We start from the raw sequence: 24,245 nt of genomic DNA, 5'->3' as shown, positions 1-24,245 counted from the left end.
CTACGCACCAGAGCAAAGAAATCAATTCGCGACCATTATGCGGCGCTTTTTACAACACATCGTTATATTACCCAGCTAAATGCTCATAAATAAACGGCGCTTCGATACTTACGGCGTTTTTATCTTGTTGGCCCAAGACTCCATGGTTGGCAGAGATCGCTAATGGTTTCATAATGAAAAAATGTGGACCGTCCTGAATTTTAACATCCTGGTTCGTCTCTCTCTCGCTCGCTCGTTCGTTCGCTCTCCTCTTTCTCTCTCGCTTTCTCTCGTGCTATCTCCCCCTGTCCCCTCCTTGTGCCTCGCCGTGTGCAGTCAGCCTGTCCGGCTGAAGACGCCACAGCTGGGAGAGTCGTCGCCGCTCACAGACTCAAACGTCAAACGGAACATCACTCCACTTTCCAGTAAGCACAGCCTGTCTCCGTATTTCAACAACGGAAAAAAATAGATATCAAAAGCACGCAGAGGACATTATCTTACATTTGGTGCAACAAATGTATCCACGGTATTTATACACATCAGCTGAATGTTTTTTTAAAGAATATACGATAAAATGGCTGACAGCACACTCACGCGCTTTCGTTCGCTCGCGCACACACACTCCCCCAAAAAAGCATGATGCGGTATTAGATTAGTCTGGCACGAGAAACCACCGACGGCAAACAGCCTGGCATTGTTAACACTCCCATTTCATTTATAGCTTAAGGGAGGGGGGACGATAAAGGGAAAAAAGGGGCAGACTATGTCAATAGGGACCTCCTCCCTCGCCGTTAATGACGCCTAGTGTATGCTCGCTGATGGCTGCTGCTCAGCGCGCCCAGTCGCCACAATTAATCCAGCTCAGTTTGACACTGATTGACGGTTTGCTACACAATTTGAGCGCCGGCGTGCCACCCCCACCCTCCCTCTTCAATCACGGCTGGGTCTTAAAGAGCAATTACAGATGGTAATAGACATTCCGCTAATGTTCGCGATGAAGAGAAGCACATAAGCACCCCCCCCCCCCAACACAACAAGCCCGGCGAAAGTAATGCCATTACCATGCTTACTTTAGAGGAAGACAAGGGAGGCAGGCAGTTGGCATAGCAACGAACGAGAAAAGCCATTTCCTGGGTGGTAGGAGAGAAGGCGTCCTCCTCAGAAGGGAGGAAGCAGAATAAAAAATATAAATAAAAAAATAATTTTAAAAAACTATACATACAAAATAGAGAGGGAAAAAATGAACGTACACAGCCAGCTTCAGACTGCAGGGCCCTGGGGATAAACGCGCCTCTGGTCCAGCTCAGAGCAGGCCAAGCCCAGCCACCGGGCGAGGAGACTACACTGGCATAACTGTGGGCTGGGGCAGTGATGTAACTGCATTCCCATTTCCCCTATCGCTCCATGTCAGTCTGTTTCTGCTTCTCTCTCTCCTTCCCCCTCTCTCTCTCTCTCCCTGTCCTCTCAGTCTCTCTAGCTCCTCTCAGTCTCTCTCTCTCTCTCCTCTCAGTCTCTCTCTCTCTTCCTCCTCAGCTCCTCTCCTTCCTCTCAGTCTCTCTCTCTTCCTTCCCCCTCCTGCTCCTCCTTCCTCTCAGTCTCTCTCTCCCCCTCCTCCCTCCTCTCCTGTCCTCTCAGTGTCTCTCTCCCTCTCTCTCTCCCTGTCCTCTCAGTCTCTCTCTCTCTCTCCCTCTCTCTCTGCCCCTCTTCTGCAGAACCGGGCCCAACCTGAGTCTCTCTCTCTCTCCCTGTCCTCAGTCTCTCTCTCTCCCTCCTTCCCACCTCTCTCTCTCTCTCTCCCTGTCCTCTCAGTGTCTCTCTCTCTCTCTCCTCTCTGAGGCCCAGGCCACTGATTCAGCTGATGAAAGCAGGAGTCGGCGAGACGGACGGGAGCCTTCGCCTGATTGGCCGGCGTCCAGGAAACGGGCTCCCCCCTCGTGTTCACGCCGCGCGATCAGAGAGTTCTGCGCTCAGAAGCGTGCACACGCACACGCACACGCGCACGCACACGCCAGGACACGCCTCCCCAGCTCGGACCGCTATCGCCCGGCAGAGCTCGTTAGCGCTGTTAGCGCGCGGCTATGGCGGGATATGAACGATGGCGGGAGACGTCTCTCCGAGCAGAGCGCTCCGCTCACCGGCAGGCCCACAGGGGGATTAAGCCGCAGAACAAACAGTGCTTCCCGTGGCAACCCCCCCCCCCTCCTTCCCTCCCCCCTGGGGCCGAGCCAAACTGAAAGTCATGCAAATTCATCAGCCCAGAGCCATTGAGTAGGGCCATGTGGACGTATGGAAATGCGGTCGTTCGCAGGTAAATTGCTCGTGGGGGGGGGGGATGCGGGGGGGGGGGGCGGCTCGGCCTGGTCACACCTGTAGCTCTGCTGTTCACTGCGCTGAAGCATCTCAGCATGTTACCCCTGCCTGCAGCACAGGTTCAGCACACGCCTGCGTTTTAAAGGGACAGGCGTCTGGATCCGACGCATCGTCCCAAAACAATGCAGAACACGTGAGCTGCGTATGATCCACACCAGGGGTGTCCAAACTTATCCAAAACGCACTGTCAATAACTCTGTGGGCGTGGCTAATGTGGGAGACACTGTCAATAGCTCAGTGGGCGTAGCTAATGTGGGGGACACTGTCAATAGCTCAGTGGGCGTGGCTAATGTGGGACACACTGTCAATAAGTCAGTGGGCGTGGCTAATGTGGGACACTGTCAATAACTCAGTGGGCGTGGCTAATGTGGGACACTGTCAATAACTCAGTGGGCGTGGCTAATGTGGGACACACTGTCAATAAGTCAGTGGGCGTGGCTAATGTGGGATTCCCTGTCAATAAGTAAGTGGGCGTGGCTAATGTGGGACACTGTCAATAAGTGGGCGTGGCTAATGTGGGGGAAACAGAGCACCAATTACAAGGGTAGAATCAGTAGGAGCAGGAAAAGGCATTCATATCAACTGCTCTCACTGTTCCCGCAAGAGTGAGGCCAAAGCAACAACCTGTACAACAGCAATTCCATCCAAACAGGACGTCTTGGCGCATCCACCCGTCTATTTGCTTTTTGAACACTGCAAGTTAAATGACACTTCCTACAGAGAGCCTGCAGTTTCGACGGCTGTTTTGATTGTTGAAGGATGTGTATTCACGCCAGACTTCAAACAGACACTCAGTTAGTGTGACATCACTACCATCCTCATTTGCATAAGTGTGACTATTATATCTCCCCTCAATGGTTTGTTTATAGCACTGAGGTAAAACATTAATCGAGCCAAGCCGCAGGGGATTATTATTTATGCACACGCAATCTCCAAAGGCCGTATTATAATAATAATAAAAATGCCTCTCTCCGATTTATTAATACGGACTCCTGAAAAGGTGTAGCACAGCCTGAGGGATCAGTGTTTCCACCACAGACTGTAAGTGACTGTGACGTCACCCACTGGCTTTCCATGGGCTTGCAAAAAGGATTTTCGTGCCGCCATTTTGTACAAATTGGAGCCAGAGACAATGCAGTGGGGAAAAAGGAGGAAGGCCTTATATGGTCATGAAGTCTGGGTCGGGCCCGGGCACAGAGTGATTGACAGTCCCGAGCCATTACTAAGCGCGTGAGACCCCGCCCTCCCAAGTGAGGTGCAGCGATGCAAACTGTCCCTGATTGGTCCACAAAATGCTAATGTCCAAATACAACCTTCTGGCTTGTAACCTTTAAGACCAACTCCTTAGCCATCATACTACACAATGACCCAATGACTTAGCGAACCGGCACATGGGCAGTCACTGGATGAAAAATCAACACCTATTGCAACTACTGTGTTCTGGTGGGAAAGAGTGATTTGTCCCAATTTGTCCCAAGTTATTATTAATCGGAAAGTAGGGCCAGAACCTTATTATCGTAAAGGGACATGTATCCGGAAAGTTCTGTACTACTACTAAAACATCAGTATTTCACCTATGAAGCACACATTAAAAAAAAAAAGCATATTCTACCATCAGGGGTCTGCATCCCCCCCCCCCCATACGCTACCATTTGCAACTCCGTGATACTTTTCCCATTTCCCGGCACGATAAAATCGACGCAGGATAAATACAATACTGCGATGCGTAGACCATCTCAGCAGGTTTAAACAGCCCGCAGATCAGTGCCAACAGAGCAGTCGCCATCTCAGCACATTCAGCCTACTAAAGCGCAGCTAACCCAGTGAGAAATAGACCTTGGGAAACGTGTGGTGAAGTATCCGACCGGCACCGGCTCCCCGCCCGCAGCCCGCCAGCTCTGCAGCCTGCCAGCGTTTCCCGCTCCCCAGGAGCACGGCATCATGGGAAAATGAGTTGGTTAATCAACGCCTCTGGACCCGTTTCAGGAGAAATCGATGGTGTCCGCCGCGGGGAGGGAGGGAACGCGGGCGCGCATGCCAAAGAGCCCGGAGTCGGCGGGGTAAAGCACAGCGCCGCGTCTCTCCTGAGCCGCTCTCTCTCTAGCGGGGCAGCGGGAGCGGCATTGGGAACACGCCGCCCACAAACCACCCACCAGCCCCCCCCCCCGCCTCGTGGTGAAGTTCCCACGCAGCAGCGCACGCCCACAGACCTGGATTTCCTGTCCAAACACCGACGGCAAGGCGGTAATCCCCCGACCCCCCCCCTAGAGGAAAGAGACCCCCGCCACCCCAAGGGTGAGGAGGAAAAGTGCTGCCCTCCCCACCAGTACCGCTCACCTGTACTGCTCACCTGTCCACAGACCCATACACCTGGCCAGAGGGGCTGCCAAACAGGTGCAGCTACAGCACCTGCTCACTTGCCCCGCCCTGCCCCTCCCACTCAAAACATCAGGATGGGGGGGGGAGCCCCCAAGCCAGGTCTGACCCCTGGGACCTGCTCACATAGAACACACCTTCACTAAAGGTCAGCGGTGTAGTACAGTGGGTAAGGAGCTGGTCTTGTAACCTAAAGGTCGCAGGTTCCATTCCCAGGTAGCACACTGCTGTTGTACCCTTGAGTAAGGTACTTAGCCTGCATTGCATCAGTGTATATCCAGCTGTATAACTGGATGCAATGTAAACACTATGTAAAAAGTGTAAGTCGCTCTGGATAAGACATAAGATGGCTGTAATGTAATGTATTGTAAAGGCATTTTTAGGCAGGGTTCACTGGCGCTGGCATTGGACAGCAGAGCTGTTCTGCACACCACCCCTGTGCCAGGAACCCACTTTAAATACTTCAGCTCTTTGGATGGCAGTAAAATCTCCTGCAGGTTCGCTGAGAGTTTCAGCAAAACACTCAAATCACAGTGGAAAGTGGTGATGTAATGGAAGGATTTTACTGGTGTCCAAATGGTTAAAGTACTCCAAATACATCTCCGCATTACCTGCAACCTCAATTTTGCCACAAACAGCACTCAAAAAATCAATTTCTGCTGAAAATCCAAAGGCAATTTTTGTCACTGAAGTAATGTGCAACATAAACATCCTACACTCTGTGATTCCACCTCTGGAAAGCTGTTAAGACACACTTGCACAAAAGCTAATTTCCAAGAACTTTATTTATTTTTGCCAGTTTAAGGATCGCCTGCATGAAAATAAAACCCCTGAAGCCCAGGCAAGTGTCCACAAGGCCATTATCAGCGGAGTGCGCTTTTAAGTCGCTGAGAGTCGGCTGAGAGCATCTGTCGAGCGAGTAATCCGTGAATTTCAGCGCAGCGACGACAGGCCGTGTCCCCGGGCGCAGTAGAGAGAGCCCGGGGAACCGCCAGGGATTCCTGGACCGAGCCCCGCGCTCTTACTGCGCATCTGCACGCTTTTATTCTGAAGGAGAGACTCGTCACGCGATAAGCCCGAGCGTGCCCAGTGAGCGCTGGAGAACAGGGGGGTTAAAAGCGTGACACGGAGGTCAAACCGGGGTCACCTACACCGCATAAGACCCCCCCCCCCGCCACCACCCAAGCCGTCGGCTGTCCCCGCGCATCACACGGTGCACTTAGGCCGTCTCCCAGGGGGGGGACGGTGTATCGCGGCACAGAGTGGCGGGAGGGCTCAGTGACATCATCGGCAGAAAATAGAGCTCCATCGGCGGCGTTAGTCACGGTCTGGCACCGCCGGGGGGGAGAGAGGGGCGGGGCCAAGCTTTTCTGCAGAGGCCGCTGAGGAGCCCTTTCCGCCGGGAAGCTGCACGCTCAGGCGCTCGCCCCGCCAAACGGGCTCCCGTGGGGGAAATAAAAACCCAGGGAAAGCGTCTGCTCGGCCATCCCGGGCCCACAGGAGGTAAGGAGGAAAAAGGGCCGTTAAATCGCTGTTGCGCTCAGCAGATATATATATATATATATATATACGACCACGGAGCTTTTTTCGACGCGCTTCAATTTCGAAAACTTTTCCGGAGCCATAAATAGGGGCCGATCTCTCTGTAGGGGCCCCATTTACATTCCGCCTCCCTTTCAGATTCCCGTTTTCGTTCGATGGCGTCGCGTTGCCGCTAAACCTACAGGGATCGTCGCCGGAAGGACGCCCGTGGACGCCGCGGTCTCTGAGCTGAACGTTAGCAGGCCTTCTTCTTCACAGGCTTTATTAAGTGTCCGCAGAACATTTTTCCGTGCGAACACCACTCATCATCGATCAGCGGGATTGCCGGTCCCAGCTCAATACTACCCAGTGAAATCGAGGTGAACAGTAGGACCAGGACCAGGAACACACAGCTCATACGCTAGGAAAATGAAAGCACGCGTTCAGTAACACAAACGCCACTCTCCAGCACGCCGATATAAATCTTATTTTTAGCCTCGTCACCGGCATCCATAACTCAGGACCTTTAACAGAGAGCGGATTTAAAGCGCCTTTACGCGGACGGCCCAATAAACGTCGCTCGCTGCGTTCACCGCGAATCTCTGACCGGTGAAACGCGGCGCTCCACCGCCGTCCGCTCCACCGCCGCGTAATGACCCCGTTCGCTCCCACAATGCAGCGGGGCCCGTAAATCTCGGCGAGCCGTAAACCGCGGTCCCGTCGCCCGTGTCCGGGCGCCGGCGCGGGTTCGAGGGGCGGCACGCTGCCCTGCCTTAGAGGCGTTTTGGGGGCTCCGGTGGATGGCACACGCCTCGGCAGAGAGCTTCTTATTCTTTCTGCGCACCGCGGACGAGCATCTTCAGCCCCCGAGGAGAGAGAGCAGCTAAAAATAACCTCCTGCCGCCGCCGCCTCGCACCAGGCAAACGCCTCAGAGAGAGAGAGAGCTCCCTCTCTCGCACACATCAGACCGTTTATTCATCTGTGTGTGTGTGTGTGTGTGTGCGTGAGTGTGTGAGTGTGTGTGTGTATGTATGAGAGTATGTGTGTGTGCATATGTGTGTGTGTATGAGTGTGTGTGTGTGTGTATGCATGTGTGTGTGTGTGTGAGTGTGAGTGTGTGCGTGTGCATGTGTGTGGGTGTGTGGTTGTGTGGGTGTGTGAGTGTGTGTGTGTGTGCATGTGTGTGGGTGTGTGAGTGTGTGTGTGCGTGAGTGTGTGAGTGTGTGTATGTATGAGAGTATGTGTGTGTGCATATGTGTGTGTATGAGTGTGTGTGTGTGTGTGTGTGTATGCATGTGTGTGTGTGTGTGTGAGTGTAAGTGTGTGCGTGTGTGTGGGTGTGTGAGTGTGTGTATATGTGTCTGTGTGTGCATGTGTGTGTGACCAGATAAAGGCATATTGCAGAAACCTCAGCATTGGGAAGATTAAACCCGACACCCATCAGAAAGAGAGAGAGAGAGAGAGCGAGAAAACGCTTTTCCTAATCCAGGCTTCCGTGCTCAGGCACGGGCTGGCATTTGAGAAGGTGGCACATGACAGGGAATTCAGACAGCCTCCTCCTCAGCCAGCCTGTGGACTCCTTTCAAAGGCATTTCTGCACAGCGCAGGTCTACAAGACTGCACCCATCAAAGCCTGTGCAGAGGCCTGTGCCTCAGACTGAACGCGGCCTTAGATACTGAGCACACCTCCTGAGCATGACGGCAGTCTTCTGATGTCTGCACACACCTGCACACGCATATTTCACTTCAGGACAGTTATCTGATGCCTACACACATCTTCACAAGCAGAATGCATTTCAGGACAGTTGTCTGATGCCTACATACATCTTCACAAGCAGAATGCATTTCAGGACAGTTATCTGATGCCTACACACATCTTCACAAGCAGAATGCATTTCAGGACAGTTATCCGATGCCTACACACATCTTCACAAGCAGAATGCATTTCAGGACAGTTATCCGATGCCTACACACATCTTCACAAGCAGAATGCATTTCAGGACAGTTATCCGATGCCTACACACATCTTCACAAGCAGAATGCATTTCAGGACAGTTATCTGATGCCTACACACATCTTCACAAGCAGAATGCATTTCAGGACAGTTGTCTGATGCCTACACACATCTTCACAAGCAGAATGCATTTCAGGACAGTTATCTGATGTCTACACACACCTGCACATCCAGATTTCATTTCAAGAGCAGCTTATAGAACAAACTGAGCAAAAATGAGCCCAATGTAAAAATGAGCCCCACTGACACACACCAAAGACTAGACAGACAGACAGACAACCCTTGACAGAAGCGTTGATATATCCAATCAAACCCCCCCCCCTCAAATTCATGTTTTACTGGCCTTCATCCCCAAATTGAGAAATTAGGGTAAAGAGACACAAAGGAAGACCACACACCATTCCTCTCACATTTGAGCCGTGACAAAGGGAGGGGACGAACAAGCAAGCAAGACAAACACACAAACAGTGGAGTTACTGTCGGCACGGAAACAGCAGACACACACAGGAAGGGGCGGGGTTAGCGCACACAGAACGGGCTCCAGTTACCTGTGATTTAGAGCTTTCCTGTGAGCCAGAATGAAATGACCGGCCACCAAAGGAAAAAGAAAAAGAGAAAAGAAACAGATGAGCATTATCCCACACGCCACATTTCATTCCCCGACTTGAGATTACCAGAACTGCGCTCCAAGCATTAATGTGCCCTGCAACAGATTGAGCTGTGTGACTCATGCAAACTGAGGAGGGGGAGAGAAAGAGAGCGAGAGAGAGAGAGAGAGAGAGAGAGAGAGAAAGGGAGAGAGAGGAGAGAGAAAGAGAGAGAGTATGCATGTGTGCGTGAGGGAAAGTGTGTGTGTGTGCGAAAGATGTGTGTATGTGTATGTGTGAGCATGAGTGCGCTTCGTGTGTGTGTGTGTGTGTGTGTGTGTGTGTGTGTGTGTGTGTGTGCGAAAGATGTGTGTATGTGTGTGTGTGTGTGTGAGAGCATGAGTGCGCTGCGTGTGTGTCAGAGTGTATGCGTTTGAGTGAGAAGCATTTCCACTCTTTATCAAGCCGATGCAGGCACACCATGAATTACACTTTAAAAGACCAACATCAGAGAGATCTGAGAACAGCTGATCAAAACAGGACGAAATCTCCAGCTGTAGACGATACACAGCACAGTGGAACGGTTCTCCCCTTGGGGAAGGGGGGGTGAGTTTTTTGGTTTGGGCCCGTTTCTAATTGTTTGCCATCGTGAGCACCAAGCATCGTGAGGGAAGGATTTGGGCGAAGTCTTGTGGGGGGGGGGGGGTTATCGACACTCAAGCAGCTCTATAGACCCTCTATAATGAAGGCCCAGATGGAGGGGAACTGTAACCCCCCCCCCACCCCAAAATAAAACACCCAAAGGGCTCCCCAGATTAACACTAAAAAGGCACATTATTGTAATTAATCTGCTTCCAAAGGGACATGGGCAGACGTGAGGAAGCGTGAGGAACTGGGCCTGCAGACAGAACGCTTGGTCTTACGTCCTCACAGTTCTGCTAACGCAGGCAGTATTAAGACATGCGTCTGAGGGGGGGGGGGGGGTGGGGGGTGGGGGGGGGCTGCGTGTTAGGAGCAGCCGACTCAGACAGATCCATATAACTGCAGGCTTTGATATAAAGAATTCATCGCATGGGAGGCAGTCAGGCCCCTCACACGGATCTTGATGGATGGCTCGCGTACCATAACTACATAAATAAAAACAGAGGAGGAGAAGGAATTTGACTGCAGTATGGCTGTCGTGTTTGCAGACCCGCATGGACGTGCGTGCGTGTGTGCTTGTGTGTGTGTGTGTGTGTGTGTGTGTGTGTGTGTGTGTGTGTGTGTGTGTGTGTGTGTATGTCTGTGTGTGTGTGTGTGTGTGTGTGTGTGTGTGTGTGTGTGTGTGTGTGTGTGTGTGTGTGTGTGTGTGTGTGTGTGTGTGTGTGTGTGTGTGTGTGTAAATCACGAAGACAGGGGACAGACACACTTGAACCTTTGAAGTTATGGCAGTGACCCAAACTCTTCAGGATTCAGTAAATCAAAGCAGACCCCCACAGTGCAGTAAATCCAACATTCAGCGCAAGAAAAAAAACCCAACGCAAGCCTATGGACAAAAACGTGGATTGTTACGAGTTGTTCTGAGCGAATGACGGCCTTTTCCAATCAGATCTCACGCCATTGTGAGGTCGTCGAGGGTATCCCAGCAGCCTCAGCGGTAACGGTGGGCAGCAGGCGCTGATCGTGTTACCGCTGCGGGCCTCGAGCGCTTTGAGAGCAGTGACCCCCCCGGGAGCGAGCTAACGCCTTCCTGAGCAGGCCTCAGACTGCCCTCCGCACCTCAGTGCCAGAAGCATGCTCTTCTTCTTTATTTTGGGGGGGGGCACAAGCCACAGAATGCATTCGGACACACATCTTATTAGTGGCCCATATTCTGCTCCTTTATGTTCCGATCAGTCCCTCAAAGTTATCATCCTTCTCCGCCTCTTATTTTGCTTAAATATTTAACGGCACACACAGCCGTGCAAACTCAACGCGGACGCACCTGGCCCCCGTCGCTGGGTAAACGCGGCGTCCGCGTCAGAGCGGGCTTTAAGCCGAAACTCGCGATCAGCCAGCGGCTGCGGGAAGCGGAGTGTGATTCTCGTAAGCGTCTTCACACGCGACCTGTCGTGTCCTCCTCCCCCTTTGTTCACCGCACTTCCCCGTTCACGAACACAAAACTCACGGTGATTTACATCAAGCCACTTCCTCGTCAGATCGACAATCTCGATTTTTCCCTTCGCTGGATTTTTTTGCGTGCAGCACAGAACAAAAAAAAACCATTCACTCTACGTGTGCACGACGGGGCCGTGAGAAAGTTCAGCGTTCTGTTTGCAGAGTAACGCGAGCGGCCATTAGGATCAGTGACGTCTGGCTGCGTTTTCTTTTCTACTCCATTGTAACAGAGCAAATAAGCGAATGCTGACTTTATAAGGACCGCACGACCTGCACCTACGGGCCACTAATGAGACGCCTCGCGCTCACGCTTCCACAGATCAAACCCGCGCACCCCCAAAGGGCCTTAACGGCAGCCATGCAGAACCGCAGTCATGCAGAACGGGCAGCCATGCAGAACAGCAGTCATGCACAACCGCAGTCATGCACAACCGCAGTCATGCACAACCGCAGTCATGCACAACCGCATCCAGTTATACAGAACTGCATCCATGCAGAACCAGTCATGCAGAACCGCAGTCATGTACAACCGCAGTCATGCAGAACCGCAGTCATGCAGAACCACATCCATGCAGAACCAGTCATGCAGAACCGCAGTCATGCAGAACCACAGTCATGCAGACCCGCATCCAGTTATACAGAACTGCATCCATGCAGAACCAGTCATGCAGAACCGCAGTCATGTACAACCGCGTCCATGCAGAACCGCAGTCATGCAGAACCGCATCCATGCAGAACCACAGTCATGCAGAACCGCATCCATGCAGAACCACAGTAATGCAGACCCGCATCCATGCAGACCCGCATTCATGCAGAACCGCAGTCATGCAGAACCACAGTCATGCAGAACCGCAGTCATGCAGAACCACATCCATGCAGAACCAGTCATGCAGAACCGCAGTCATGTACAACCGCATCCATGCAGAACCGCAGTCATGCAGAACCGCATCCATGCAGAACCAGTCATGCAGAACCGCAGTCATGTACAACCGCATCCATGCAGAACCGCAGTCATGCAGAACCGCATCCATGCACAACCGCAGTCATGCAGAACTGCAGTCATGCAGAACCGCATCCATGCAGAACCACAGTAATGCAGACCCGCATCCAGTTATACAGAACTGCATCCATGCAGAACCGCAGTCATGTACAACCGCATCCATGCAGAACCGCAGTCATGCAGAACCGCATCCATGCAGAACCGCAGTCATGCAGAACCGCATCCATGCAGAACCGCAGTCATGCAGAACCGCATCCATGCAGAACCACAGTAATGCAGACCTGCATCCATGCAGAACCAGTCATGCAGAACCACAGTAATGCAGACCCGCATCCAGTTATACAGAACCGCATCCATGCAGAACCAGTCATGCAGAACCGCAGTCATGCAGAACCGCATCCATGCAGAACCACAGTAATGCAGACCCGCATCCAGTTATACAGAACCGCATCATGCAGAACCAGTCATGCAGAACCGCAGTCATGTACAACCGCATCCATGCACAACCGCAGTCATGCACAACCGCATCCATGCAGAACCGCAGTCATGCACAACCGCATCCATGCAGAACCGCAGTCATGCAGAACTAGTCATGCAGAACCGCAGTCATGCAGAACCGCATCCATGCACAACCGCAGTCATGCACAACCGCATCCATGCACAACCGCAGTCATGCACAACCGCATCCATGCAGAACCGCAGTCATGCAGAACTAGTCATGCAGAACCGCAGTCATGCAGAACCGCATCCATGCAGAACCGCAGTCATGCACAACCGCATCCATGCAGAACCGCAGTCATGCAGAACTACAGTCATGCAGAACCGCATCTATGCAGAACCACAGTCATGCAGAACCACAGTAATGCAGAACCGCATCCATGCAGAACCACAGTCATGCAGACCCGCATCCAGTTATACAGAACTGCATCCATGCAAAACCAGTCATGCAGAACCGCAGTCATGTACAACCGCGTCCATGCAGAACCGCAGTCATGCAGAACCACAGTAATGCAGAACCACAGTCATGCAGAACCGCAGTCATGCAGAACCGCATCCATGAAGGACCGCAGTCATGCAGACCCGCATCCATGCAGACCCGCATGCATGCAGAACCGCAGTAATGCACAACCGCATCCATGCAGAACCGCAGTCATGCACAACCGCATCCATGCACAACCGCATCCATGCAGAACCGCAGTCATGCAGAACCGCGTCCATGCAGAACCGCAGTCATGCAGAACCGCATCCATGCGCACGGGAGTCTCGGGAGTCTGAGATGATGCAACCCCAAAAAACCCGTAATTTCATCCAAGCACCAAAAAAGGCTGTGAAGCTTCAAGGAATGCTCTGCCTCAGAGTCCCCCCCCCACGGGGTGCATAAAGCGGCCCCACTCCGTTAAGGGCACGGGAGCCATTACACGACAAGCAGCCGTCCAAACTATTAATAAAACTAAAAACATCACATTCTCATATTCTCATAGGCGTCAGGAGTCTGTGTCACTTGTGATGGCAGCAACTGGAAGGAATCTGGCAGGATACACCGTTTTAACTCACTGCCATTAACAATGACAACACCGCACATCAATACCAAACGCACAACTGCATAACTCGGGAGCAGAATGTGCATATTTTTAGAAACACAAACAGACTTAAACTGACGGATGAGAAGCACAGACAGAAGCTATCCTGATAAAGCGCGCTGTGAAGCGCACAGCTGCCCGCCGTGTCCTGGCTGTGGGATTAATGTCAGTGGGTGAAGGGCTTTACCACACGAACGCTAACGCTAACACTAGCGCTGTCCGTTTAAGGCCACACGCAGCGGGGCGGGGGCCTGCGGGCCGACTCACCGTGTGATATCCCCGCGGCAACGGCGGCTTCCCCACGGGGTACGGGTCCACCGTGTCGATGATGGTCTGCCGCTCGCCCTTCTGGTTGATTTTCCGGAACCTTCTGCGGGACTGCCTGTGGGACGCCTGGCGCTGGAAGTACTCCTCATTCTCGTCCATGTAGTCCACCTGCAGCAGGGGCGCACAGAGCAACACGCTCACATTTGCATGCCATTTCCCTCCTATCTCTGTCTCTATCCTCCCCTTCCCTATCCTCCTCTCTCCTCCTCTCTCCCTCTATCCTCTCCTTATCTGTCTGACTCTCTCCTCCGCTTCGCTCTCCTCCTTTCTCCCACTATCCTCTCCTTATCTCTCTACCTCTATCCTCCTCTCTCTCTCTATCCTCTCCTTCCCTATCTGCCTCTATCCTTTCCTTCCCTCTCTTTTGCTCTCTCCCTCTCTCCTCTCTTTTCCTTTTCCCTATCCTCTCTTCCTCTCTCCCCTCTTTCTCCTTCCCCCTCTCCTTCTCCTCCCTCGTGCAGAAGGTGCAGCCTGTTCAGGCTGTGTCTCGGAAGCGCGTGTCGAGGAGCTTGATCGAGACGACACGCTGAGGGAAAAGCGACAGAGCAAAGAGGACTGGAAATAGATCGACCCCCCCAAACCCCCCCAGCTCACCCACCCTTCCTCAGGACAGCGACGGCGCTTCACCTGTTCCCCGTTCGGGGCGAGCCGCGTCCGGGATGACAGGCGGGGAGGGAGAGAGAGAGAGAGGGAGGAGACGTGTGCATAGTTCCCCCTGCCCGCCCCCCCCCCCCCTGACGGAGGACGCTGGCAGGAGGGCGTGCGCGAAGCTGGCGGAAATAACCGCCAAACTCAGCCCGTCTCTGCCGCCGCCGCGCCGCGCCGTACCGCGGACGCAAAGGCAGCGGTAACACCGCGCAGCCCACAGCCAATCAGACGGGGGGAGAGAGGAACCCACCCCGCCCCTCGCACCGCTCCGCCAAATACCGCGCAGAGCGCTCAGAGAATTCCCCCCGTAGTGCAAGCCTAAGAAAAAGCTACTAATTAAAAAACACAGAGCGCCGTGGGTCTCCCAGCCAATCACAGCCCAGTGGTGACGGACGGGAGCGGACGGTGCGCGCTGGTAAAGCGGGCGCGATTTGGGCAGCCGGTTCCTGCTCCCCCCCCCGCCTCCCTCAGAGCGTACCCATATTCCGCCTCTTTCTGCTTCCTGTGCAAGCTATCGGCTGCCATGGCGACGGCCGAGGGGGGCTGCTGGTAAAGCAGTTTGGTGACGCAAGAGCTCCCCGGTATGGGGGGGGGGGGGATGGTGCAAGGGGCCCGCACACGAACAGCCCAATTTCACACCGGGACAAAGGGGAAAAATTCACACGCAGCAACCGTGAAAAAGAACAGCATAAGAACATGACTGATCACCCACAGAGATCCACCTCAGCTGCTCTGTTAAACTACGGGCTCCAGAGTAGAGCGGCACACCTCCATTTAAACGCTCCGTAATGTGCCATAATTAAAGACGGTAAATAAACGTCGCGCAGGAAAATATAAACGCAACCTCATAGACGGGGGTAAAACACTGTGACCGTAAAAATAAAAATAACAGCGTAGGGAAATTACCCACAGAAGCCCATCTCAAGCGCTCCATTAAGCAGCTGGACTCTGAACGGGCCCAAACGGAAGCGTAATTAGACATGATAAATAAACGGTGAGGCTCGAACGCACAGAGCCAGATCCCCGGTAAAACAGCGCACGCGTTCAGCAATGACAAGCAGAGCAGCGCAGGTCAGCCAGGAGCTTCCCACAGCCCATTCAACGGGGCCCCCCGGCTACTGGGGGTCAGGGCAAAACCACCCTACACCAAACCTGGTGGGACACCCAGACCTGGTGGGACACCCAAAACTGGCCAGACACCAAAACCTGGCCAGACACCCAAACCTGGCAGGACACAGGTCAGTCATAAGGGGAAAAACAGCCTCCCCCCGGACAGTACGATCTTCTCACCATTCAACAGGTTCCCACTCAGCACAGCAAGGCCTGGACAGGCTCATTCCAAACTGCATCTGTTTACTAACAGCATCACATCACACCACTGCCATTTGGCAGGCGCTCTTATCCGACGCGGTTCGCAGCGAGGAGGCAAGTGCATGAACCGGGGTTCGAGAGCACCGGGAACCCTAGATGTGGGAGGTAAACATGACCGCAAACGTAATCTCTCGACCGCGCCATAACTCCAAAAATGAGGATAACTGCAGATTATACAGACTGCAGGGTGCAGGGTGGTCAATGCGCAGGCTTTCCTTCACACGTGTGTGTTCTAGCAGAAAGTGGAAATAATTGAGCTTAAAACTGGTATTAAATAAGGGGTTGTGCATCATCAGCGGTCTTAGCTGAATTAAGAACATGCAGTGACAGGCAGTGCTCCATTCCGTCCTCCGGCTCGATTTCCATCCTCTGGCTCGACGGAGAAACCCTCGCTGTGCACTGTCCTACCCATAACCCCCCCCGGCACATTTACCCAGCATGCACTGCAGGAACATCTGTCCCAGCTTAACAGCAACCCTCACGGTCCTGTTTCGTTTGAATAAAACACAAAACTACATCAAGGTTTAATTTTTTGGCGTGTTTTCAGAAATTCTGAAAAAAAAAAAAAAAAAAAAAAAAACCACAGAGCAGAGATGAACAGCAGCACAAACACAAAAACATTATCATCAGCGAAGCCCCCTGCGAGCCTCGAGAAGCATGTTCGGGCGACGTCGGTGTCTGTCTGACGCCAGAAACGTCTGTGGTGTCCCGTCCTCGCTCAAAACAAGGAGACCACACACTCGCGCGTCTCGGGTTCCAAACGCTTCCCACACACGCTCTGTTCACAATGCTTTGCAGTACGTCTTTTCCTGGCATAAAGCTGAGGCACTAATTTTAGTTATGTGCCTTGTCTTACGATACACAAACAAGGATAAAATTACATTCGTTTTGTTTTTCGTTTTGTTTGTTCACATTGTTGCGGGAAAAACTGGAGCCACCGAATGTTTTTTTAAAAAAGAATTCCAGATGTCTTTCCAGAATTACAGCCTTGACATTCAGTTCAGAACATACTGTGGGAAGAAACAACAAACACACAACCCAGCCCAACCTCAGCCCAACCTAACTCAACCCAACCAAACCTTAACCCAAACTCAACCAACCAACCAACCCAACCAATCCAGCTCAGTTGGTCGGGCGTGTGTTACACGATTTCTAGGGTCAGACGAGCACTGGAGCCAGCCGAGATGAGAAAGTTCCAAAGTGCAGAGAGAGAGAGACATGGAGTTCAGACAGAAGAGGAGAGAGAACAGGACAACTCACAGAAAGAGAAGAGGAGACAGAGGTACACTCACAGAAGAGAGAGGACATGGGAATTAACTCCACAGAGAGAGAGAGAGCATGGGAGAGCCAGAGACCATTCTCTCCACGACATGCTCTGAAGCTCCCAGTGCTCACTCACGCCTAGTCAAGAATGCGATCCCACTCAGGAGGAAGATTTCAAAGCCCCGACAGAGGAAGACAGGTTACATCAACAGGAGGCCGCGCGGTTCTTCCACACTACATAGAGGACAGGTCCTCCACACTCCACAGGGAGGGAGGCATGGGGAGGCAGAGACTTCCCACTGCAGAACGCTCCAGGCTCCTTCAGAGTCAAGATGGTGGATCCCATCAGTAATTATATGCCGCCCCTCGTCTGGAGAGGTATCCGGTGCTCTGCGGCTGTCTGTCCTGTTCTATTAAGACTTAGGCCCGGGGGGGGGGGTGGAGGAGGCAGGAGGGGGGGTGGGTTTCTTCTAGGGAGCTGGTTTATTACAAGACAATAGGCCATTCTCGCTGGTATGCCTGTCGGTTGTTCTCAGACATTACCGCAAGATTACGCACACGGTGTAAATTATGTCAATTAACTTTAACTCATTTGTGTGACTGTATTAATAAATCCACAGGTAACACGAAAAAAACAAGACAATAACAAGACCGTTCATTTGCCCTATGAGAGTTATAATGATAGTACAGTTAGGCCTACATGTAGCACAAAGCAACAAGCAAAAAATTTACCTGCACTGAAGAAGCCACATTGGAGCTTCATTGAGATGTGATAAGTCTGACACTAAGGCCAGAACAATGTTCAGACTGCTGTGATGCCATTTTGGCTCATGGCTGGTACGCACAGCTTCATCAACATGAGACAATTTCTACAGTAAGACTAACAAAATCTATAAACCGCAGAGACGCCATTTTGGCTCGTGACTGAGAGAGACAGCTTCACTGAGATGTGATAATTCCTGTGGAGGCCAGCGCAACCCTTAAGCCCCAGAGATGCCATTTTGGCTCATGACTGGGACACACAGCTTCACTGAGATGTGATAATTCCTGTGGAGGCCAGCGCAACCCTGAAGCCCCAGAGATGCCATTTTGGCTCATTACTCCTCTGACACACAGCTGGTGCTGACCCATGAAATGCCAAAATCATTCCCCTCGGTACTCAAGACTCCTGAAGAGGACAGCCGGAGCCTCATTCACTATAATTTACACCTACGGTCACACACAGGTCCAAGGTTCAAATAATAACCGAAAAAACTATCATTAAACGATCACACTTTTCTCCATCTCTCTGCCGGCCATCACCGGGACTGAATGACAGCAGTGTAGTATAATGGGCACAGAGCTCAGTGTACAACTCCAAGGTTATGGGTTCCATTCCCTCCAACAACTGGCACCAACGAGGCTTGCCAGTAGTGTGAGTATATCAGCCAGAGATGGGGCCTGTTTATAGCATGGGCACACGGGCAGCGCGGGCATTGCCCTGTCAGTGACTGGCATTAATCCAGCGAGGAGTAGAGACAGTGGGGATGCCTCTGCATGCTTATCAAAGGACCGTGAGAAGCACGTCAGTGTTACTGCGCTTAGTAACGGTCATCAAGACCAGTAACCAGGGAAACCTTTCAAAAGTACTCATTTTACTGTATGTGTACCCATGCAAAGCACCCTGTTCAAGGGCAACTGAAATGACAGCCTTACAGACACAACGCCAGTCTGCAGAGCAAACCTTCCACAGTGCCTGCGCCGCAGTTATTAGCACGTTCGTGACAATTTCATCCATAAGCAGTTTATCCAGATCATAAAACGCTGGTGTCACGGACCACGGAGGTTGGCATGAAATTTACCCACAGATCATTTAGCAAGTTGTTTCGGGTGAGGGACAGCGATTACTCCAGAAAGAGCCGCTCAGTGGTTTATGAGTATTAAAATTCAAAATGGCGTCCTCGCCATGCAGAATCCAATGAGGAACCAGCGTGAAACCACAGCTTCCCCCTTTCATGAGCAGCAAGGGACTTCCAGCCAGCCAATGGCAAATAAGCACCCAGCGACGCAGCTCGCCAGCAAAGCACAGCCGCAGTGAAAAAGCTCAAACGTTCGCCGTAACGTCTCTGCTCTGGGGAGACGACGAAAACGAACAGCTAAAATAATAAAAAAAGTGTTTTCTAAAACTGCAGAATCACCGCGTGTCGGCCTGAGGTGACGACACACGATGATTCTGCAGCTCTAGAAATGGCCACGAAGGGCCACCATCTCTTTCCTGGTCCTGCCGTAGTCCAGTCAATATGAATGTGCCCTTTCACTCACAGGAAGGTCTCAGGTGTAAATCTGAATTGAGCAGTGAGAACTCATCCACATTACTGCATATGAACGGAGCAGCAGATCCATGTTCCTCAAGGGTCTCGCTTTCTGCCAGCTGATCCAAAATTCAGTCTGGCTACAATCTGAGTTTTCTGAGAAGTTTTTTGGTCAGAAACATTGTTTACATACAGAGCAGGAGCACAGAGGTTAGACATAGCGTGCATGTGTGCACGTCTCCTCTCCTCTCTCAGCTCGTTAAGGTGTGAGGTCACAAATATGTGATTAGAATCTTCTTAGCTGAACATTCTAATGCTGATGTCACAATCACTGCTGGTAACTGAAAGCAAAAGAGTTCTAGAACAATGACTTGCAATTTTGAAAAATACATTCCAAAAAACCTGCTCTTCGAAGGGTTAAACAAATGATACATTCTCCATTTCCCTTCCACACTCAGATTAAAATGAACATTAGAGGAAGGCCTTAGATTCCGTAGATTCCGTACTCCTGCCCTATAATACCCTACCCTAACACTACTCTACCCTAATACCACTCTACCCGAACAATACGCTACACTAACACTGCTCTGCTCTAACAATACTCTACCCTAACAGTATTCTACCTTAACACTGCTCTACCCTAACAGTATTCTACCCTAACACCACTCTACCCTAACTATTACCCTCCCTAACCATACAGACAGATGAACAGAGATGGACACATACAGACATGCAGAAATCCTCCCAATCTTTTCTTAAAAGCTGAAATCAGACGAACAGAAGGATCGAGTGCTCGCTAATGACTTCAGTACCTAAAATAACCCCCTTGCACCAAGTTTTCTGAGAAAAGACTTTCTGGTTTCTTTTCTCTGTGGTTTCTATTTTACTTCAGACTTCCATGAGACAAAATTACCAGTGCAGCATGGTAAAACTCACAGCATTATTCCCACCACTGACTTTCCATCTCTGCCCTGGCTGTGAGTGCAGCAGCATCATACTCCTGCTCTCTCTCTCTCTCTCACTCTCTCACTCACTTGCTGTCCGTCTGTCTGTCCGTCTGTCTCGGTCTCTCACTCACTCACTGTCTGTCTGTCTGTCTCTCTTTCACACACGCACACACTCACACACACACTTACACTCACACACACTCAAGCTTACACACACACACACACACATATGCTCAAGCTCACCCACGCTCACACACACACCCGTACTCTCACACACACACACGCTCACACACACGTACACACACACACTCCTGCCCTACTTCACAGGAACCCACAGAGATGCAAGGTTTCATTTGTGGAAAGAGATACCACACAACCGTTACCTTCAGCTGCTGCCTCCAAACTGTGCCGGGTAGGAGAGTCGAATGAAGAGAGAGCGAAAATAAACACGTCTCATCTTCCTCTTCTACAAAATGCAAGCTTCTGTGAGTTCCCTCAGAGAGACCAAGCCACTGTCCACATGTACAGCACCTCGTGCTGTGTGTGTGTGTGAGAGAGTGTGTGTGTGTGTGTGTGTGTGTGTGTTTTCCCTCAGAGAGACCAAGCCACTGTCAGCATGTACAGCACCTCGTGCTGTGTGTGTGAGAGAGTGTGTGTGTGTGTGTGTGAGTGTGCGTGTGTTTTCCCTCAGAGAGACCAAGCCACTGTCCGCATGTACAGCACCTCGTGCTGTGTGTGTGTGTGTGTGTGTGCTTCCCCAAAGAGAGACCAAGCCACTGTATGCATGTACAGCACCTCGTGCTGTGTGTGTGTGTGTGTGTGTGCTTCCCCAAAGAGAGACCAAGCCACTGTATGCATGTACAGCACCTCGTGCCGTGTGTGTGTTGTTTTCCCAAAGAGAGACCAAGCCACTGTATGCATGTACAGCACCTCGTGCCGTGTGTGTGTGTGTGTGTGTGTGTGTGTGTGTTTCCCCAAAGAGAGACCAAGCCACTGTATGCATGTACAGCACCTCGTGCTGTGTGTGTGTGTGCGTGTGTGTGTGTGTGTGTGTGTGTGTGTGTGTGTGTGTGTGTGTGTGCGTGTGTGTGTGTGTGTGTGTGTTTTCATGCTACTCTGGCCCCCGTGCGCCAAGTGGATTGCGGCCAACATTCCACCGGAGAGCCCGCTTCCTGCCGGGGGGGGGCGACCCACGCCGTCTCTGCCGCCCCCTGCCCAGAGCCCCGCCCCCTAAACTGCAGGCCCCGCCCACCACCCCACAGACCACCAACCACCATCCCGCAGACCCTTATCCACAGACCACGCCCCCATGTCCCAGGCCACACACCCCCCTCCCCCCCACAGCCATGAGAACTGGGCCACTGTTCCCGACGCACTCCGTTTCCCACGCTGCCCCGCAGAACTCCCAACTCGTACCCGCCGCCCTGTACGTCATGGCGCTTCCCAGCGATGCTTTAAACTCACTCCACACGCCCCGATATCCCATGAGCACACGGGCCCGCCATTACCGCCAGGAGAGCACAGCGACCAGCGAGGAGGAGGAGGAGGAGGAAGGGGGCACCACAGAACTCAGATTAAAACCGAAAGAGGGCTCTGCGCTCTTCCCCTTTCAGATAAACGGCGTGCCCTTTACCAGCAGGACCTGGTACATCCGCCAAAACCACCAACCAGGCCAAAACCACAGGGGAGAAGAGCCAAGTGAGAACATAACCTGCGTCCCTTACCGTCACAAACACACCGAAACACACCTGCACAGAGAACTGCCCTGAGCCCCGCCAAACATCAATATACACTGATATTATCAAAATAAATATACCTGTAGAGGTGTGCGTGCATGTAAGTGTGCGTGCGCGTGTGTGAGAGTGTGTGCATTTTTGTGTGCCTGTGTGTGTAATGACTATATATAAATGAATGTATACAACTTATCACTGGCCCAGTTCCAGTTGGCGAGGAGGAAATGGAAACTTCCTAGAAATTTACAGCAGGCGATGACTCATGCTAAAAACAGTATCCACTGCTGACTGATCTAAACTATGTAAAACATCCAAAAAATGTGAGCGAAACCCGGCCTATTTAGGAGTTACATCCAGTGACGTGTGACACTGCTGCACACACAAAGCAGGGAACGCCTGTAGAATTCTGAAGAAGCAAACTTATTTTCGGCCGGACAGCTGTGGCAATGTCTTCCGCCACTGCTCAAAATGACGTCAAAGCCAGTCAAAACCAGGGCCAGCCAAACGTTTACAGGAGCCTCGGGCGCAGAATAAATCGAGACCTTTAAATTCATCTCGACAGATATCAGCGGTATGAGAGAGGGTGAAATGGCGGCGTTGGCCGCTCAAGTTCACGAAGCCAGCTTTACTTATTTTATTTATTTAAATATAAGGAAGCACCGGCGCTTCTGTGCCAATTGCATTGAATACCTACCAGAGCGCGTTCGGTCCTTTTATATTACCGTTCCTTACGCGTGTTGTAGATATGAATGCTGCCCGTACTGTACGCATTTGCGGAAGTTCCAAACGGAAAAGTACTGCAACTGAACGGAACTAATTCATCAGCAAGACAAAAATAGAAAAAAAACTATAATATATATATTTTTAAAATTAGATTAAAAACAAATTTCCTGTCTGCAATTTTGGGTTTGATGGGACGATGGTAAAATGTTGGAGACGCACCCAGTGAAAATCTGATGAGACGCTCATGGAACGAGACCTCTCATTTTCATCTGAAAACTACACGTGGCCCTTGCAAAAGCCCTTACTTAAGAAAAAAGACAAACAAGCGCTTTCCTGGGTTTAATGCCTAAAACAAACATGTTAGCTCTTGCAATGTACGGATACAAGAAACATCCCAACAAAAAACAAAACAAAGTGAGTTTTTGCGTGTTGACATGCTGCGTGAACCCCATGTGTTTTACACACTATCAAAGTGGGTTTTTCACCGTACTATTTGCACCAATTATTTTTTCCATTTTCGCTTTTGCCGTTTGAGCACCTTTTTTTCTACCGCTCTGCTGTGTCAAAGCTATCTCCGCTACGTTTTAGCGCTAAACTTGCCCCGAGCGCAGAATTACTGAGACAGAAGCCGGCAATTGCCCCGTCGATTTCTGTACCGCTCCGGTGCGGAGAATCAGAGAGGGGGGAGAGATCCACCCACGGCAGGCACGTCAGCAGAATTAAACAAACTTCCCGTTTCAGCGAAATAAAGCGGGGCACGCGGCTATCAGTGAGCACACGCGCTCGCGTCCCCACGCGCACATCAAAGCCGCTATCGCGCTCCTTTATGCCCGTTCGAACGGCTGAATAAGCAAGCCGGAGACGCACCAAAAACACCGTGTGGTGGGGGGAAAAAACAAGCACATGAATCAATTGCTTAGCATGATTCATACAGCGATTTCCCCATGGATTTGTTGACTGGTTCTTGCTTTATAAATACGTATGGTAAAATCCAAGACTTATAATCCTACAGAGGTTCAACCACAGGTCTTCATTTTTAATTGCAGTGTATTGTTCTGACATATGCACAGGAGCAGCATTTCTGTATGTCTGCATGGATCCTGGGTCAAATGGTAGTTTTAGGTTCACAAAATAAGACATTTTAAATGATAATTTTTTCCTTTTTGTTAAACTAAGTAATGTTATTTTGTAATTCAGAATAACCAGGGGAGAGCTTGGGTTCAAAGACAGCACTGTTCTGACATACGTGGCTGTGGCACGGGTGTTAAAATCAAACTAATCAACATTTACAGGCTCCATTTCCCTGAGTCAGGCATCACAGGCCCTGCGTCACATCCAATTGTGTGCGCACACTCGCTTTTTAAAGGCTATTATGACC

The 24,245-nt window shown here is 51.4% G+C and overlaps 1 protein-coding gene across 13 annotated transcripts in view; it reads right to left on the bottom strand.

The window, feature by feature from the left end:
- LOC135255802 (rap guanine nucleotide exchange factor 2-like) overlaps positions 1 to 14,057 on the bottom strand; it is a 60,103-nt gene extending 46,046 nt beyond the window's left edge. For 6 of the 13 annotated variants that reach the window (XM_064337452.1, XM_064337453.1, XM_064337457.1 and 3 more), the window contains exons 1-2: positions 13,832 to 14,056; positions 8,810 to 8,827 (exon numbers count right to left, since the gene is read on the bottom strand). In XM_064337452.1, coding sequence (XP_064193522.1) covers positions 8,810 to 8,827; positions 13,832 to 13,990 — 177 coding nt within the window. In that variant the 5' untranslated portion in view covers positions 13,991 to 14,056. Of the gene's footprint in view, positions 1 to 112; positions 840 to 1,049; positions 1,215 to 8,809; positions 8,828 to 13,831 lie in introns of those variants that run through there. The other 7 variants (XM_064337446.1, XM_064337447.1, XM_064337451.1 and 4 more) reach the window with 4 other exon arrangements.
- Positions 14,058 to 24,245: the final 10,188 nt, after the last annotated feature.

The sequence above is a fragment of the Anguilla rostrata genome, chromosome 5, assembly GCF_018555375.3.
Source record: "Anguilla rostrata isolate EN2019 chromosome 5, ASM1855537v3, whole genome shotgun sequence".
Classification (NCBI taxonomy): Eukaryota; Metazoa; Chordata; class Actinopteri; order Anguilliformes; family Anguillidae; genus Anguilla; species Anguilla rostrata.
This window is presented reverse-complemented; position numbering and strand designations above follow the sequence as displayed.